At 43.4% G+C, this 18,061-nt stretch overlaps 1 protein-coding gene across 6 annotated transcripts in view; it reads right to left on the minus strand.

Moving 5' to 3' along the window:
- The window catches only part of RAPGEF6 (Rap guanine nucleotide exchange factor 6), a 134,944-nt gene that overhangs the window by 4,273 nt on the left and 112,610 nt on the right, over positions 1 to 18,061 (minus strand). For all 6 annotated transcript variants that reach the window (XM_075102940.1, XM_075102937.1, XM_075102938.1 and 3 more), the window contains 6 exons: positions 15,209 to 15,429; positions 12,586 to 12,777; positions 10,647 to 10,781; positions 9,132 to 9,245; positions 5,605 to 5,830; positions 3,068 to 3,579 (listed from right to left, as the gene is read on the minus strand). In XM_075102940.1, the coding sequence (XP_074959041.1) occupies positions 3,068 to 3,579; positions 5,605 to 5,830; positions 9,132 to 9,245; positions 10,647 to 10,781; positions 12,586 to 12,777; positions 15,209 to 15,429 (1,400 nt within the window). The remainder of the gene's footprint in view (positions 1 to 3,067; positions 3,580 to 5,604; positions 5,831 to 9,131; positions 9,246 to 10,646; positions 10,782 to 12,585; positions 12,778 to 15,208; positions 15,430 to 18,061) is intronic.

Here is an 18,061-nt window from a genome sequence, read left to right on the forward strand (position 1 = left end):
GGAGCTCTAAGGTCTGGAGGGAGCGCCGGCACGGCGATGCTGCCGCCTGCGGCTGCTCCCACCCTCTGTTACAGGCTGGGAAATTGAAACAAAAGCAATTCAGGCAACCAGCCCAAAGTTACTGTGCACAGCGTGCTAGGGACCGAGAGCAAGAACTGTTGGTTGACTTCAACAACATCCGCTTCATCACCCATCAGCAGCTTAACAGAAAGTCATTATGATAAAATATCACTGTATCAATTCACGCGTCATAAGACAATAAACCATCCAATCAGCTGTGTTATAGGAAAAAGAAAAACACATCATATGAAATTGTTCCTATCAGGCAAACTGTATATAGAGTCTGCATTCATGATTTGGCTTTTTCTGCCAGTAAAGAATGGCTTATCATGTCCATAGTTTCCTTCCCCGCTCATCGGCAGTTCGGGTCACACAGCCTCTCAAACCAAAGCTTAACTTTCTTTAATTTCCCTCCCCTCCCACCCCCAGGTCTGGGGCTCATGTGCATGTTAAATTGGGCTTTTTCCATGTGCGTGTTGCAACAGGAGAGTTTCAAAGCTAGGGTAATTTTTAAAATCTACTAGTTGAGTGAATTTGCATTCTTCTTGTGGAATCATTTTAAACAGTGCATGTTCATTGCAATTTCATTTATTTCAGCAACTCTAATATTTTCTTATCTTACAAGAAAGTGAAAGGGTGAAAATGAAGGAGTATTTCTTATGTTGTGGACTTGTGAGATCCTGGGTGTTGGCACCAGGAAGGAGAGAGCTGGCTCATACCTGATGGCCTCGGTGCATGCTTGGGCTTATAGAAAAAATAAAGAAAACTGAAATCACATGGCCTGGCTTTTAGCAGATACACGTGGGTACAGGCAGAGATTTATACTGCTGGTTTATAGAAATCATTTTAATTTAACTAGCATTTAACTGGTCTCCTACGAGAAAGCAGGGGAAGCGAGGGAGGCTTTCTTCTCCTTGAAGGGCTGGGGAAGGGCTGGGTCCTCCGAGCAAACCCCCACCTTCTGTCTTCGTTGGTTTTGCAGGAGGGCTGATGAGGGTGGGTATATTCTCCTTTAAAGGAGAAAGCTTCGGGCTTCCTAGAGCTAGTATCTAGCCTACTGAAATAACGAAGCAGGAACAGTGTGCCCTTTTGTAAAGTTCCAGTTCATAATAGTTTACAAATTCTATCAAAACAAAACATTCTAAAGACATTTCATGTCCACAGCATTAAGTGTCCATAATTTCTGTCACCCACCCACAGTCTCAGGAGGTTACAAAACCCTTTCACAAGGAAGCCTCCTTCCCAAGCAGCTGATTACTCAAATGTTCACTTGGTAAAGAAAATGGGGTGAAATTCCACACAGTGGTTAAGGGAAATGTAACTAAAAGGCAGCAATATAAATTTCGATGGCTACTATAGGTTAAAGTAATGGGAAAGCTTTTCCCTTTGGATGTACAGCAATGGCACATCACCATTCTACACCTCTCTGCTGTAAAGCAAAGGTTGCAGCAAGAAGCTTCCGATGTTGCAGAGGGCAGAGATGAGCGTGAAGTCATGAAGCCACCACGCTTATGGATTCTGCCAAGACCACATTCTGCCATTAGTACATGGGCAGTGACTTTCCAGCTCCGTTTTAAAGGTTTCAGGCAAGAAAGCTTGTGCCAACCCTTTTGGAGGACTATTCAACACCAGCACTCTCTAAGAGAACGAACTGAAGATTCTTGTTTTGTTTACAATACCCTGAACTCATGCAGTCATCACAGACTCTGGCAACAAGCTGTTTGTAGAGAATAAGGAAATGGTGAAATAAAGCAAGAATACCTTTGCTATATTGTATGATGGTGAACAGTGAACAGATTTGCATTTGCACGCCAGAAATTAGATCCACCTGTATCAGACCTTTGCTTAAGCAGACATATGCATGCTCTACTATAGCACGTTGCTGAGTGTTTCCTACCACTGTGCCATGACTGCATGAAGGAGGTAAGCGATATGCTGCAGTATGTAAACGGAATTAAAAAGAAGGGGAAGAGCTGTGAGCAAAGATAGCACGTAGGGAATAGCTAACATGCCACCTCCTAAACTGGCTCAGAGGCTCATGAGCAGCTTTGAAAGGCTCCAAGGGCAGAGCCCATGCACAGAAGTGAGCTGTGAGCAAGTAATCTGCAAGGCTCCACTGTGCTGCCTTTTTCCTACAAAGCCGAGGAGGAGGAGGAACGCAATCCAAGACCTCCACCCTACGTGTGATGTTTATTCAGGCAATTACTTTTGATAACATAAACGCCTCTAGCAATCTAGTCAGTAATTAAATTGCGTTTCAGCTGCACCCTTGACTTGCAGTCTAGAAAGCTCTGCACTCCATGTTTTATCTTGTTGCCAACCCAGTTCCTTTAGTTTTGGCTGCTAAACTCACTAGGACAGGGAAAGAACATCTCGCTCGGCAGAACTACACATCTTTGAAAATACATTTTATAGGCTTTTCTCCTTTCATCCGTCGCCAAACTGCTGTTGTATAACCACGTAGATGGCAGTTTAACATTGCCTTTGCAGGAAAGGAGTCTGCTTTGCCTTTGAGCTTCCAGAGACAGAAGCCCCACGGATGAAAGGTGTCCCAGCTCCAGAGAAGTGGGAGAGCTCTGCACCACTCAGCAGTCATGCTTTTCCCTCTCGAGTTCATGGCAAGCCTGTATTACACAGACTTCAAGAAGCTGTGCTCGTTGCTCCTTGCCAGAGGAACGTCTACAGCGATGAGTGTTTCCAAAATTATCCAAAAACAATAAAAGGTCATACTACCGAGAGGAACCGCCTGATGTTTTCGTGAAGACAGTTCTCCTGCAGACCCATAAAGTGACTGGGAAGCGTGCTGGTTTATTGTTTCAATTTTCTTAATGCAAAAGAAGGTGACTTGAAAACACACTGCCTGCGTAGTGTTCTGATTAAAACCACATGTAAAGCTGAATTTAACATGCCTTCCAGCCCCCAGACCTGCTGATGTCACTTCTTAACAACTTAGTACCAAAATGAAAACCAGATGTAGACGCTTCCATAAGCTGTTGGCTTGGCTTACCTATCAGGCCTTTTTCTGTACTCGAAGTAACAGTTTTGTAAGTTGTATCAGCACCTGGTTTAGAGTCCAAAACCTCTGTCTGCTCTGCTGTAGAGTTCTCCAGCCCCCTCCGCTTAATCGTCCCATAGTTTGTTTCGTAGGTGTCTGACAGTGAGCTGGAGGAGGCCCAGCTCTGCCGAGACTGATCGAGCTCCACGCTGGCTTTCGACTGCCTGTTGGTTTTGGAAAAGGCTTCAGAATACAAATAAGCCTCCTCAGAGTAACAGTTTGTGGGATCGACTTCAGCTATAGGTCCATCCAGCTGCGTGTGACGGTAAGAATTGAGGAGATCCCAGCTCTTCTGGTTTGGGATATTCTGGAAGTTGTCATGAGAACTACTTGAGCATGAAGTCCAGCTCCCCCGGCCGCTATCTGCTGCCTCGACCGTGATATGTTCATGGGAGATCTCCTCGTTGCTCATGGAGGACGTGAAAGCCACCCCTCTGATGAGAGCAGGCCTTGTGATTGACCACCTGCATTTGAAAACAACAGAAAGCAGGAAAAAAAAACCTCATGAACTTTTAAAATAAGAATGACATACTCAGAGGCAGTTATCTGGTTTCAAAGGCAACTAAGCTCTGGTTTTACAGCAGGTACACAGCAAGGTCAAGGCACACGGAAGCACTGACAAGAGACACCGTTATTCCCAACTCATGACTGCACATGGCAGCTGGGCAGTTATTCCCAAGGGATAACTGCAGACCAGTCTGCAACAGGCATTTACAGGCTTAACCCCAGATCCATAAAAATGTGGTCCACAGCAGCTTTCCTCCATCAACCCCAGCAAGACAGTGCCTGACAGAGAGCAGGGGAGTAACTGCCTCTTAGTTTCAGGCTACCACCACCTTTTTCTTCACATTTCTAAACTAAAACCAAAATAAAGATTTAGAATAAAACCCAACCCCTTCAGTGGCAGCAACACAGAGTTGTTTGGGCAGAGTGGAGGTAGTTGTATTTCAAGAACATTTGGAAATACTGGGCATAAACAACAATTGTGGAAAGGATCTGGCTCGACAGATTCCGAAACCCAAGCACAAAATTTCGTGTTTAAAGAAATGGCTGCTAAAAGCTCTAATTGCTGCCAATACATAGTCAAGGGGAAAAATAAATACAGCATGAATTTAGAATACATGAAGTTACAATTGCTAGACATTATCCAAGTCTCGCAACTATTTCTGGCTATGTTAACAAATGCATGGACAGCACAACATGAAAATTCAGCACTAACCCTCAGCAGTTTACTGACACGTTGTGCAATCAAGGAACATTTCCTAGATATGTGCAAACAACTTTTTTTTTTCTTGCTTTTCTATTTTACAAGTTCTGCCATTAAAACTGCCTTCTTCCCTCCAAAACCCACTGAAACTAAGGCATAAAGTAACAACCATAAACCATAAACAATCTGCTTTTAATTTGCAGAGAGAAGAGTTGAGTTGAGACAGCAGCGGCGGCGGCGCAATGCGCTGTGCTTCAGCCTCCACTGAGGGTGGCTTTTCACAGCCGGTACCAAAGGTTACCCACAGTAGCCTGGCCCGAGGGGGCGTTTCGCTCAGTACGCTGAGCCTGTTCTGACTAAACACGTTCTCTGCATGGGTTAGGCCTTTTAGAAAAGGGAATTGTTTTGGTTTATGAAGCTCACCTTCGCATTCCCATTTTAGCACAACGAAATAAACTGAATCACTAATTTCTTAAGAGCTGCATCACTTCAGCAAAGCCCACACTAAAAAGCTTTTTTTTTTCTTCGCAGGGAAGAGAATACCACAGAATTAAAATCAATTATACAGAAGCAACATATATCACTTCAGAGAGTTCAATCGTTAAAAAAAATTGTATTGCTTTAGAGACGAGCTGTAACAATTAAAAATGTGAGGAGCGTCTCATTGACTTGAACCAACCCACGTCTGAGGACAGAGGATGCTACCCCAAGAAGATTCCCACATATTAAATCTTACGGATCAAAGCTTAACATCTGGTAAGACAAAACAAAAAACTTCCAGTTCAAAGTGTCATCTCAGGACAAGCCCTCATTGTGCTAAGGTAACAAGACCTCTCGTGCGGAAGCTCTCAGGAAGACAGTGGTAGAAAGCTTCCAGTCCGCCTAGGCAACAAATGATAACAAAAATCCTTAAAAATCACATTAGTGTATGTTAAGTGACTGGCACTTCTGACTCAGAGAGAATTGATAATACTCAGCTCTTGTTCGGCTGTCTCTCACTACTGCACTCATCTGTTAGGCATCATCCCAGCTTTTAACACATTTGCAGCCTACCGCAAGTGATGCCCACCTGAACCCCGCTGATGGGAGCAAGCTGTTGTCCACTCAAGCAATACTTTCAGTTTCTTGGGAAAACAGGGTCTTCCCACACAGAGCAGCCAGTACTCCAGCTTCTAGCAAGAGCTTAATTACCGTAAGAGTTCATAACTGTGTCCTGACCAAAGCTTCGTTACCCCTTTTGACACCAGGACACCAAGCCCAACCAAAACCAGGTACACCTTACCCTGGGCACGGCTGGCCGTAATCAGCCAGCGGCTGAGGATGCTCTTTTCTCTCTGCTCCCGCTGAATCCACCACAATGACAGACTGGGACAAAATCCTCTCATCCTGCAGCGCCGCCGACATCGAGTCCACTGAGCAGTTGCTCACAATGCTGGACCGGGATGATATCTCACTGTGACTGGAGTCTGAGAAGTTATCAGATTTAGTGGAAGGTATGAGGGCGTAGCCTGAAGGAGAAGAGAAGAGAATGTCTTGGCCAAAGAGCAATTTGAGTTTACTGGGTAGGACAACAAAATACTGACACGCACATTTCAGCAAGGATATTTAGAATTAAAAAATCCCCAACCAAACCCCATCTGCACACAATCAGTCCACTGAAGTCTATAGGGTACTAAAGCTCTTAGCACCTATCAACATCTAGCACTGATATATTCCTGCAAGTCCAGTGATACCCATAACCTACCCGCAACTCCACTACTCTCCAGACCAGAAGGGTAAACCTACATAACCAGGATCAATAGCTACTATGTGAACAGCTGGTGGACAGATCGGGTCTTTCAGATTCTGCAAGCCCTGGGTCCTCTAGGATAAATGCAGTGCATTTCCCGCTATCCCTCTGCCCTACTGTAGTGCGAGACTCAAAAGATTTTGGCAGTGGATGAGGAGATGCTGACTAAGGTAAAAGCCAGCTATTAGCACTCAGGGATTAGCCATATGGTCCATTTCAGTTTTATTATCTGTTCCAAAATTAACAGAGGAGGAAGCAAAAGTGGGAAATACAACTTTGGAAGGAGCTGGACCAGATGTCAGCATTGCTCCCGCAGAAGAGCAACAGCTGAAGACCTCACCAGATTCAGAGCAAAATGTATAATGAATTTTTTCTGCTCGGTTTACCCTTACCCTCAACTAACTTCTTTCAAATACAAAAAATATATATAGCCCCATATATCCAACACCTCCTCTTTCTAGTACCTGGAGTGAACGTAAAAGGGACTACTATACTGGCCACTTCCATGGGCTCTGGCTACGTATATCCTGTAGACACTTCTGCTGGTACAGCTACAGGGATTCCAGATGGGACACCTGTCCCCAGGCTACACCAGAAGCCCTCAGTGTGGACAACTTGCCTCAATCAATTATTTTGATGACCTTAAGAATTAGGGAAAGAACTGAAATGAACTGAACTCAGCAAAGTGCACCTGGGCTGGTCTGAGGGAAAACCACACTCTGAGGTCCTTCAGGTTTAGTGACTGGTCTCCCTTCACGCAGGGCAACCTAAAAGTTGAACCATGTATCTAAGGGCGTTGTCTGAACGCTTCTTGAACTCTGACAGGCTTGGGGCCATGACCGCTTCCCTGGGAACCTTGTTCCAGTGCTTGACCAGCCCCTCGGTGAAGAACTTTTTCCCTAACATCCAATCTGAACTTCCAACTTTAAGCCATTCCCAGGCGTCCTATCGCCGCACACCAGAGAAGAGAGATCAGCATCTCCCTGACCCAGCATCTCCCTCCCCCAATGTCTACATCCTTCTGAGCTGAACAGACCAAGTGACCTCAGCCACTCCTCCTGTAAGTCATGCCCTCTGGTCCTTTCACCATCTTTGTTGCCCTCCTTCAGACACATTCAAATATTTTTATATCCTCCTCCTATTGTGGAGCCCAAAACTGCACCCAGCACTCGAGGTGAGGCCACATCAGTCCCCAAAATAGCGTGACAATGTCTTCTTTCAGCTCATTCCCTACCCTGTGTTTAATGCACCCCAGGCGGCCCTTTTAGTTGTCAGGGCACGTTGTTGACCCACACTGAGCTTCCCATCAACCAAAACCCCCAGATTTCCCTCCGCAGGGCTGCACACCAGCCTCTTGCCCCCCCCCGGTCTATTCGCATGTCCGGAAGCGATTCTTCCCCCAGAGGGTGGTGGAGCCCTGGCACAGGCTCCCCAGGGAGAGGCATCACGGCACCAGCCTGGCGATGTTCCAGAAGCACTTGGCCAAGGCCCTCAGAGCCACGGTGTGAATTTGGGGTGTCCTGTGCAGGGACAGGAGTTGGGCTCGGTGAGCCTTGCGGGTCCCTTCCAGCTCAGGACATTCTATGATTCTACAATTCTATATTAATATGCTGTTGACACAGTTCTCAGATAAGCATTTTTTCCCAAATTCCTGCCAATCACTTGATTTCTCACTTCATTTCTACCTACATGTGCCTTTGCGCTGGACTACCATACCTTTACATCAATTGGGTGAAAATGTGAAACGACCAGGCTGTGTAAAAGCCATGCCACTGATACACACAACTTCATACAGAAGATTGATGCCATTAAGTCCATCAAAAAAGTACATTTCACTGGCCATATAATATGGCACCTGGAGCCACTGGCATACATGCCACTGAGCCTACAGCTCGTCGTTTGAGAGATTTCACAGCTTAAGCTTGATGATTGCTGTTAGATTTTAAGAGCAAATAGGAGCATTAAGTATCAATATTATCAAACTAAAGAACCGAACCTCATGAATGAAAAAAAAAAAATGTATTTAAGACCAGCATTTTTAAGATTGAATTTCAGTTTCCTTTCCTTTGCAAATAATTAATACTTCTTATTCTTTACTTTGTCTAATGGACTCCTTAAAATTAACACAACTGTACTGCAGTAAGAAATGTTCTCGCAGCGTGTCTTAATTTTAAAGACCCTCTTCTTCAAGAACTTCAAAGATCTGGAGAACAAAAGGACTCCTTCATTAAAGAGATTAACACTATCTGAAAGCTGAGTCATTAAGTAACAGCACATGTCTATAAATAGATTAAATACAAGTGTTCGCTGGCCTGAAAAGGTTAGCAGAAGATGCAACCAGTGCCAGTATACACCAACGCTGGAAGTGAGCAGTCAGTTTGTATCATACGAGGGACTACCTAGAGTCTAATTAAGAGAACGTTGCAGAACTTACTGTTTCACTGGCATTTGCAAAACACTAAGTAACAGAACTGCTGCGGTACCTGTTCCTCGGTTTGCTAAACTTCACATCATTGTCTTCACTGCTCTGTAAGGGTGATTAGCTAAACATAACTGACACAAACATCTGGAAGGGAAGCACATCAAACAGCTTAAACGTGTAAATGAGTAATGTTAAAATAACTTAGCTAAAACCAGCATATTGTTCACTTTGTGTCAATCAGTCTTTCTGCTAAAAATACATCACACAGTCTTCCTTCTCTTTCTAGACTGCACACAAGATGTCCACAGATTGCTGTTGCTATAGATACTTGCTGTGCTCAGAGCATCACTGTCTTTCTCCTGTCGGTTTTCACTCCCTTCTGAGGCTTCAACGTGCTCTGCTTCCCTTTTTGCAGTAAAAGCTGTCCTTTCCCTGACGAAGCTTCTCTCCCTAAGTCTTCTAAACCAGGGGCTCCTCATTTTCCTGTGCTCAGCTTCTGCCTTTTCTCGCTCATCCTCTCTTTCTGCCTTTTCACTTTTGCCAGAACCGTCTCTTGCTTTGAAAATCATCTGAATTTTCTTCTGTAAGTAAGCCCCACCTATTCCGTAGCTGCGTGGTCCACTGTTCTTGTTGCTGGTTTCGCTGGCGAGCGATGAGGAAGAGCCAGAGAGATTCATCTGACTGCAGTTATCCGACCTTTGGATGTTACCAACTACAATAAAGTACACACAGGCAGATCTTGATAAGCGAAGAGACGGGTAACGGCAAAATAACGTCCTAATTTTAAAACATTTTTTTTTCAATCCTAATTGCGTATCGCTTGCTTATAGCTCAAAAGAAAATGAAATCTACGATTATGTGCAATGTGTTCATGCCTGAAACGAAGTCTTTCAGATGACAGTTCAATGAGCTGTTAGCACTACACATACAACAAGGTATGGATCACCTCAATCGAATTAGATCAGTGCTAAAAATAGGCTGAAAGCAAGTTGAATTAATGAAATAACCCCAAAGAAAGAAAATATTATTTTCAAGGAATCAGAAAGGTAACAAAAATAACATGTTTATAAGCAATGCTCAAAAATCTCAGTGGAGCTAGGTTTGGCACCCAAGTAATTAAGCTTCTTATACATATGCTGTGTTTAAGTAAAACAAGTGACATTCTCCTAAATGAAACAGTATCTTGTGAAGGCAGAAGTGGACGGGCCAGCATGATCTCCCACTGAAAAGGGTGAGAAGATGCAGTAAGTCACCATGCCATGCCATGCTAATCCAGTGGCTTTGGGCTGTCAGTGAGTCAAAAGCAGCACAGAAGGGAGGGAAAAACGCCTTACGCCGTTCAACACTGACCACTCTGGCTGACTACAAAGTGGTGCTAGGAGATTTCAAATGAACTCCCATCCAAAGCTGACTAATGGTGAGGTGAGGCAGGTCTTCTAAGACGAAGACATCAAAAATAAAAGGGATTCTCAGGGCATCATGATAGACAGGGATGTATACAAAGCCCTGTGCACAAGAACAAAAAATATGAACAGCGACTCACGGATTTAGATGGATGCACTACTTTTGCTGCTATCAAAACCACCTGTTCTGGAGAGCTATGTCAGCATTTTCTCTCCAGCTCCACCTAGTCACCCGGTATTCCAGCCATCTTGGGCAAAAACATGTCTCCACAGCCGCAGTTTCTGGGTAACACTGTCATCTTTGAGAAATCCCCAGGTTTGCAAATCCCATTCATCTAACCGGCCACCTAAATCTGAACCGATACGCTGGCGGGCAGCAGCATTTAGGATCTTTGGGTATTCCAAGTCCAATGGAAATTGGGAACTCTGTCAGAAGCACCTGAGAGGTTTTTAAGAAAACAGTCGTTCCCCTTCTTAAACAGTAGGTGATTTTTAAGGCTGAAACATTTCACTACCTTGAGAAACTACACCTATTAATAGAAAGACACGATGCTATTCTGACATTAATATTCTAAACTACTATTTCTCCTACAGGTCATCACCAACACATATTCCTGCCACTGCCCACCCTGGCTTTAGTACAACACGGGCACAAGTTCCCCAGACGGATGCTGACATGTGCACTGTGAACATTCATGCAGCGCACGTACCTTTGCGTGGAGAGCCCTGAGGAGAAGCAGGTGGGCTGGAGTGCAAAGAAGATGCCATGGACATAGTGTCATCTGTTTGTTTCTTACTACTTACTTCCTCCGACAAGCTCAATGACTTCTGTGGGGAGCCTGTACCTATGAAAACAATGGAATCACTTACTGCATGTTATTATTCGTTCACGTTAGTGCTGTCTGGCTGAGCTACAAATAAGCACCATGTTGAGCAACCACTGGAGTATCCAGCAAAGAGAGGAGCGGAAGCTCAGATGACTTCTGCACGTGGAGGTGGTCTCCATTTCAAATCTGGATCAGATCAGCAGCAGCCACTGCTACCGCTGGCTGCTCATCTGAGGTGTGTAGGAACACCCAGGTCATAACCAGAACCACTGCAACAGCTACACTAGTCGTGGTTTTGGCAAAGGACTGAAAACCGTACAGCATGTGAGGCTTGGAGGAAACCCTTGCCCATGACGCTGTTGGGACAGTGTTAAAAACAATTTGCATCACAGCCAACAAATTGGTTCAAGATCTTTAGAATCAGGAGTTCTCAGATCAGCGCTCACGGGCACTATACACAGTTCAGGACGTTTCACAAAACCAGCGTACCACGGCACTTTGCAAACGGACACTTTGGGACTTCTTCACTATTAGACCACCGTGCAGAGGACACAGTGCTGAGGAGGTCATTTAAGTTCTCAACAGTTTGTTAGACCAACACTGAACGCATGGGAGCAAAGAAATACCTCTCAGCAAAACTTCTGGAGCGGATAGATTTGCACAGGCTTGTAAGAGGAGACTTGAAATAAATACTAACTGCAACTGCTATTTTATAATGCTGCAATATACTGTTTTCTGAAGCTATTTTAATGGATATTGACGCTCAATCTATCTTAGAATCATATAATATCATCTACTAACTGCAACTAACTTTATTTAATAACCCACAACTGTAACTTTCAGATGATACAACAGTTATGCAAATAGATCAAAAGCATTTTAATACATAATACTGCTTTGCAACTAGCAAATTTAGAAACAGAAAAAATTGATTCTCACTAGAAGCAACTAATAATATGTTGCTCCATTTGACAATAATGATATTATGATGGTGTTCCAGAGGTTAAACTACTAAATGTCTGTTATTTGTTTCAATGATTTCACCTCAATATATTATACTTTATTTTGTCATGAAAAGGAACAAGCAACGCTGGCCTCAGGCAATGGCCTCAAGCGGCGTCAGGGGAGGTTTAGGTTGGATATTAGGAGAAATTTCTTCCCTGCCAGAGCGGTCAGGCCCTGGCACAGGCTGCCCAGAGAGGTGGGGGAGTCACCATCCCTGGGGGGGTTCAAACACAGTGCAGACGTGGCACTTCACGGCACGGTTTAGGAGGCCTGGGGGTGTTGGGTTGGGGGTTGGATTTGATGGTCCTAGAGGTCTTTTCCAACCTTAATGATTCTGTGATTCTATGATTGTTCTACTCTGTGCAAGATCCCTTTAGAATGCAGAAATCCACAGTAAAAGACTTAACGCTGCATATCTGACTTGTTCAAGACAGAGGTACTAAGATCACTTTAGTTAGAAGGCGTTTAGTTCAAGAGAGAAAAAAAAAAGAAAAAAGATGTCTGTACATGTTTCAGGCATACAGAAAACAAGCACTGTCACAGAAAGTGCTAAGTTACAAGTAATGAAACTAAAGCAAGAGCTTATTTGGAGCCAACACCTCATGATTAGCTCTTTTAAGAAAAGAGATTAGAAATTGTGTAAATGCCCAAGTAAACGCCCTCTTAAAACACAATAATATGCTTCAGCTATTTTCAAGTGAATGGAGTAAATGAAGCGTAACAGCATCTCAAACAATCCACCCAGCTCCAAACAGCTCCTCCCTCTTATTTACTTAATTTATAAAACTCTCCAGACAGGTGAACTGAAGATACGCACTGAATGTGACGTGATCCTTTGTCAGTCCCTTTTTCCTACTGGGGTATAAATTCACAGTTGGAACCTGAAGAACTTGACTCATCCTGTTTTGTTGATGCTGATGGGCTTTAGTGGTTTGGCCAATCGATCTCATGGGTACCGGAGACATCTCTGAGGATTTTGCTCCTCTTCTCTCACTTAAATTCTTTGTCACTGTTATGGAAAAACTGCATATAAATATCTTGCACTTGGAATTGCAGGATTATTACAGTCATTCTGAATATAACCATGCAGACAAAGCAACCACGGTATGAAGCAGAGAAAATGTATTTGAAACCACTTCTACTCCAAACACACCCATCTCATTACAGTGAAGAGGCTGTCACGTGAAATGGCATTTCAAAACCTAAACTCATGGAGGAGCTTGATCAGAAGACAAAAAAATGTGATTTATCTACCACAGTTAAAGCCTGTATTTTAGATGTTTGTACATAAGGTGCAAAAGCATAACAGCCTCCTTCAAAATTACGTAATGCCACCGGCGGGAGAAGGAGCGGGTGCTTTGCAATTGGCATCACACCCTTCTCTAGGTGGCACAATTGATTTACATCCCAGGGCACTGATTCAGTTTCTACATCAATCACGCAGCAATCAACGAACTCCGAAGTTAAGGCCATCTGACTTCTCCTTAAATTCCCTTGGAAAAGTCCGGATTGCGGCATTACAGCTGCTCATCCCTTCTGCAAGCAAGGCCAGGAGACTCTTACTCCCGAGATAGGAGCCAGGGAGCTGCACCTCCTGCTTTTCTGGGTATGTGCAAATAAACCTACCTGCACAAAAACAATCTGCAAAACCGTGTACGAGGCTCCCTGATTCAAAGCCACTTGGCCAAAATTTAAAGGTGGGTAAACGCACCAAGCGCGAGGAGCTCCCCCGGGAGCGGTTCAGTGCTCCCGCTCCGCCGGAGCGGCGATCACCAGGGGGCTGGCAGTTCCCTCGTGCTCCGCATCGCTCCCCCACCCTTTCTGCTAGCCCTGAAACTGGGAGTATAATCTCAACCAGATCAATTACCTGTGGGTTTTTTTAGTTTCAGAGTTTTTTTCCCCCCAGTTTTTAAAAATAGGTACTTTAATAATACGCCACTTTACTAGGTATTTATTTCTATGCCCACTTAACCTTCATTTTCCTTTTCTGAAGTTTAAGAAAAGAAGGACTTGATTTGCTGAACTACATGCAGTAAAACAGTCAGCGCATATTCCCTATTTTTCCTTCCAAATATCTGTGGCTCGCACTGTGCAAACAAGATTTTAAATTATTTATTTTAAACAATTGAAAAACAACCTCGTAAGTGTTACGTTTGTCTCCTGGGCATAGTATGGCCACCTGCTACGTTTGCACATAGATCATCTATCAAGAGTTCATGCTGACGTGCTTTAATTTATTGTTTCAGTGGGGACAGGTTAGTAAAGCATAAAACCCACAATGGTGTTACCTCTAAGTAGAAATAATCCGTGCTATTACGTGCCTGGCTGAACACAGCGCAAGCAGGACTCCCCTACTAGCAATGCACGATGCCGTGCGTGTTTCTGTTGAGAGCCACCTGTCATTTCTGGCGACCTTGGGCACAGGCCGGTGTGAATAGGCAGAATTTAACATTTTTATAAAGGGCGCCAAGTATGGCCAATTCCAGGATTCCTACATCAGTGATATTTAAAAGGAAATGTTAAAAAAAAATTGGCATAGGAAGGTACCTTATGAAATAACAAGGATTTGCGTTCTTAATACTGAATAATGGAAAGGGCTTCACATTTTATCTTCAAGATGCCACCTCTTAGTCGTGCTTTTAGCTTACCTCATCAGAGACAAAATGGTATTTGAGGACAAAAAAAAAAAAAGTCTTAAAAAGCCGCATTTGGACAACAGACAAGCGTGAAACTTTGTTTTGATTAGCAAGGTTGCTACTCTTCCATTTTGAAACAAACTTACCTTTCAAGCAAGTGAAAGTTTCTAAGGATCAAAATAAAATGCAATTACCTTTTCTCATTTTTAATAAGAATTTACTGAGCCGTGGAAGACAGCAGGTCAGATAACAGTTGGTTTAGTTAGACAGGTGCACAGGAGTTGAAATTATGAAAACTGTCCTGCTGTAGCCCTCAATTTTTGACTGCCAAGCCACGTCAATCCCATCAGTCAATACTGACCTAACTTCTCCTTCTCAACAATCTTCATTTATTCTAAGCTGTAATCCATTGCAGCTTCTATATTGATTTTGTCTCTCTTCATTTTCTTGCTGTTCATATGGTAAACGTGACTTTTATCCTTCCTAATTCCGCACAAGGACAGGGGGGCAAGAATAGAGCTAACGTACTATTGACTTTCCTCCCAGGCTGACCAAAAGACGCACAGTTTAAGAACTATAGGTCTAAAGAGAAAACTTCACTGATGTTTTCTGAGCTCAACCAAGATCAGAAGATAAATGCTGGCTTGCTGAAACTGTTAGTATATGAATTGACAAACAAGCTTTTCCTAGAGTGTTTTTTTCTTGAAGGGAGAAGAGAAAGATCTAAATGAGTATTTCTAGGGAAAGAAGAAGATTTTTAGGAATTCTGTACATCCCGCCACCATTCCAGATCGCTGTACTTACGAGTGCTATAGGCAGGCTCACACTGAAGCGACAATATTTGGATCTTTTCTTCATCTGTCTCTACATTCAGGTTAGACAAGTACTGCTTCACCTTCCTCGCCATCTGGGCATCCTCGTACAGCTTCTTGGCGTTCAGAAGCGAGCTGCGGCGGGCACGTTTTTTGTGAGCGCCTCCCTGTACATCCAGCATGTTTGAGTTTGTGCTGCCCTGGCTCAGAGATCTATAAAAGAAAAGAGCAAAGCAGTAAATTTTTAGTTCTCGATAACAACAAGGAGCTACAGTAGCACACGCCAAAGCAGATTAATACCAATAATCTTCAGTTAGGGCTAGTGCATGCTGATGCAAATGAGTTAAAAAGATGAACAGCATTAAAACATCACTTGTCTTAAAATATTTTGGTAAAATGATAGCAGCAATTTCAGTCTAGAAAAGGATTGCATACGAAAACGTGGAACTAGCAAGGAGGAGATGCAATGCTGAGTAAAGTACCCATTTAGCTCTGCTAATGAATCGCGGTCTTGCTCTGCAAAACCCACGCTATTTCAGCTGCAGGCTGTAAGAGCGGACAAACTAGGTAACTTTGTTTGTTTAAGGTATTTGGTACCCCCTGTTTGCATCAGGCTTACAACAGAAACTCCTTGCAATTCAGCTGAGTATGGAAGCGAGTGACTAGTGTAATCCTCTTAGAAAACCAAGCTTCTGACAGTGTTTAAATAAGGGGGGAAATTATGTTAAATATGCAAAGTACATTATATTATGCACTTAATTTCTTTCTCCCAGTAAAACATTCACAGAAGAGCAGCTCATTAAAAAAAAATGGATCCCAACAGAGGTCAGGAAGGCAGTGATAATATACATATGCCCAGGCTTGCATCTATGAAAGCGCTCCTCAGCGCTCCTAATTTTGAGCCGCCAACTCTATCAGCAACTGAAGCAAAAATAAATAGCCCCCAAATGACTCAGGTACATCGGTAACTCTCCCTGACAGTCACTCCTATTCACACCTGATCTTGGTACAGTTCAAATATACACATCACCTCTGCTTCAACCGTCGGAAGTCCTACGGCCACACCAGCCCCAATCCATTTTTTTAATGGACGGAGATCACAGTGTGAGTTACATGTAAATTCTAATGGAAAGCGTCAATAAAGTTGCTTGAAGTTGGTTGTTTGTGAGGTTTTTTTTTTATAATAAAGTTATTCCTCTGAGTGTTTAAGAGGCTAAATTATTTGTAAAGATGTTTATCAAGTTCTTGGGTGCGTTTACAGAACCGCAAGTGGCCGAGTAAACAGCCTCCGGCACAGAAGAGCCGTAACGGCTAAAAGAGTCAGAATGAAACATATTGTTTGGGGAACTCTAAGGAATTGAGCACACTGAGCTTAAAAAAATAAGACATGGTGGGAAACAGCTGACTGCAGTACTTTCAAAGATGTTAAATAAATCAACCTAAGAGAAAATATAACCTTAAAAACGGGCAGAAATTTACAGCTTAATTAAATAAAAAAGTAATGCTACTCTAGACAAAGAGCAGCAAAAGGCACGATGGACTGTTCCCACCTATTCAAACCAAGGGAGCACTCCTGCCGCCTACGGATAAGAACAAAGCTAATATCTGTTATATAACGAAACTGGAAACGACATTGTGTTTGGTTTTAATGACATAAACATTTTATTGCTTGTGTACACACTAAGTCTGGACTCGTCTTTTTAAGGCAATTTAAATCGAATTTCCTTTAAAAATTATTTTTCCTTATTCTCTTGTGTTCAGAGTAATCCCAAGGGTCAGAAATGATGGTGGCTCCAGTTGGGTCCTAGGCATTTCTCCCCGTGAGCTGCACTGAGAGCGGTTGATTATCGACCACCTAACGCTGCCAGCCGAGCTCTCCTGCACCGGGGGCATCCGCACGTTGCTGATTTCACACCAGGGACCAGTATCCCCAGTTTGGCTAGCACGAGCCCTGGCACTGTCCCCGTCACTGCTGGCGGGGGTAGATCTGCTCTCTGCACAAAGCGCCTGGATGCTCTTTGCCGACAGATCGCGTTGCCACACCAGGCTTCCTCTGCGACTTGCAAAGCAATTGGAGGGAGGGCAAAGCACCGTCAGCATTTCTGCCTCCGCACTCTACACGAAATGTCGATGTACTAACACGTAGCTGGCTTTAAACCAGGTGTAAACCACAGTACGAAAGGAAGTAGAGTTTCTCAGTGCAAAGGCACATAGGCTCAAGTACACAGATGGCAGTTTATGGGCAAAAATACACGTAAGAACGTGTAAAATACGGCTGCAACGTCATCTTAAAATCACCGCCATGCGTCAGTCAGGAATTTCACTAGCCCATCTTAGTACTCTCATTTGTAATTGTTTTCTTACTCAGTCCTTACACAATCGAGACGCCCAGTGAAATCAGTGAGGATTTTGGTGTATGCAATGTGAGACCCATTTCAAATATAAACTAAAAAGAAACACCTTGAGGCTTGAACTCAAAACTTCAGGGGGGAAACTACCATATCATTATCACAATTCAGAGCGTCCTTAGAGTTTAAAATGAGGAATGGCTTGAACTTTTCTCTTACATGTTAAAAAGCAACTTATTTCTTTCCCAAAATAGTCTGCCTTCCAAGGTAACTGCACAGCAGGAGGTTTTTTTATGCATAAAGCCCAAACTCAAACAACTTATCTAGTACACAAAAGCAACTCAGAATTTTTATAGCTGCAGTATAACGTTGACTGTAACCCCTTATTCCTGTTTTCCAAAAAAATACGTATTGCAGGGTTAATAAAATGCATGCTGTACCTCAGATGCATGCACTAACGAGGAGGATGCAGTATGTTAAGAGTTGCATAATCCTTA

The sequence above is a fragment of the Phalacrocorax aristotelis genome, chromosome 8 (genome assembly GCF_949628215.1).
Source record: "Phalacrocorax aristotelis chromosome 8, bGulAri2.1, whole genome shotgun sequence".
Taxonomy (NCBI): domain Eukaryota; kingdom Metazoa; phylum Chordata; class Aves; order Suliformes; family Phalacrocoracidae; genus Phalacrocorax; species Phalacrocorax aristotelis.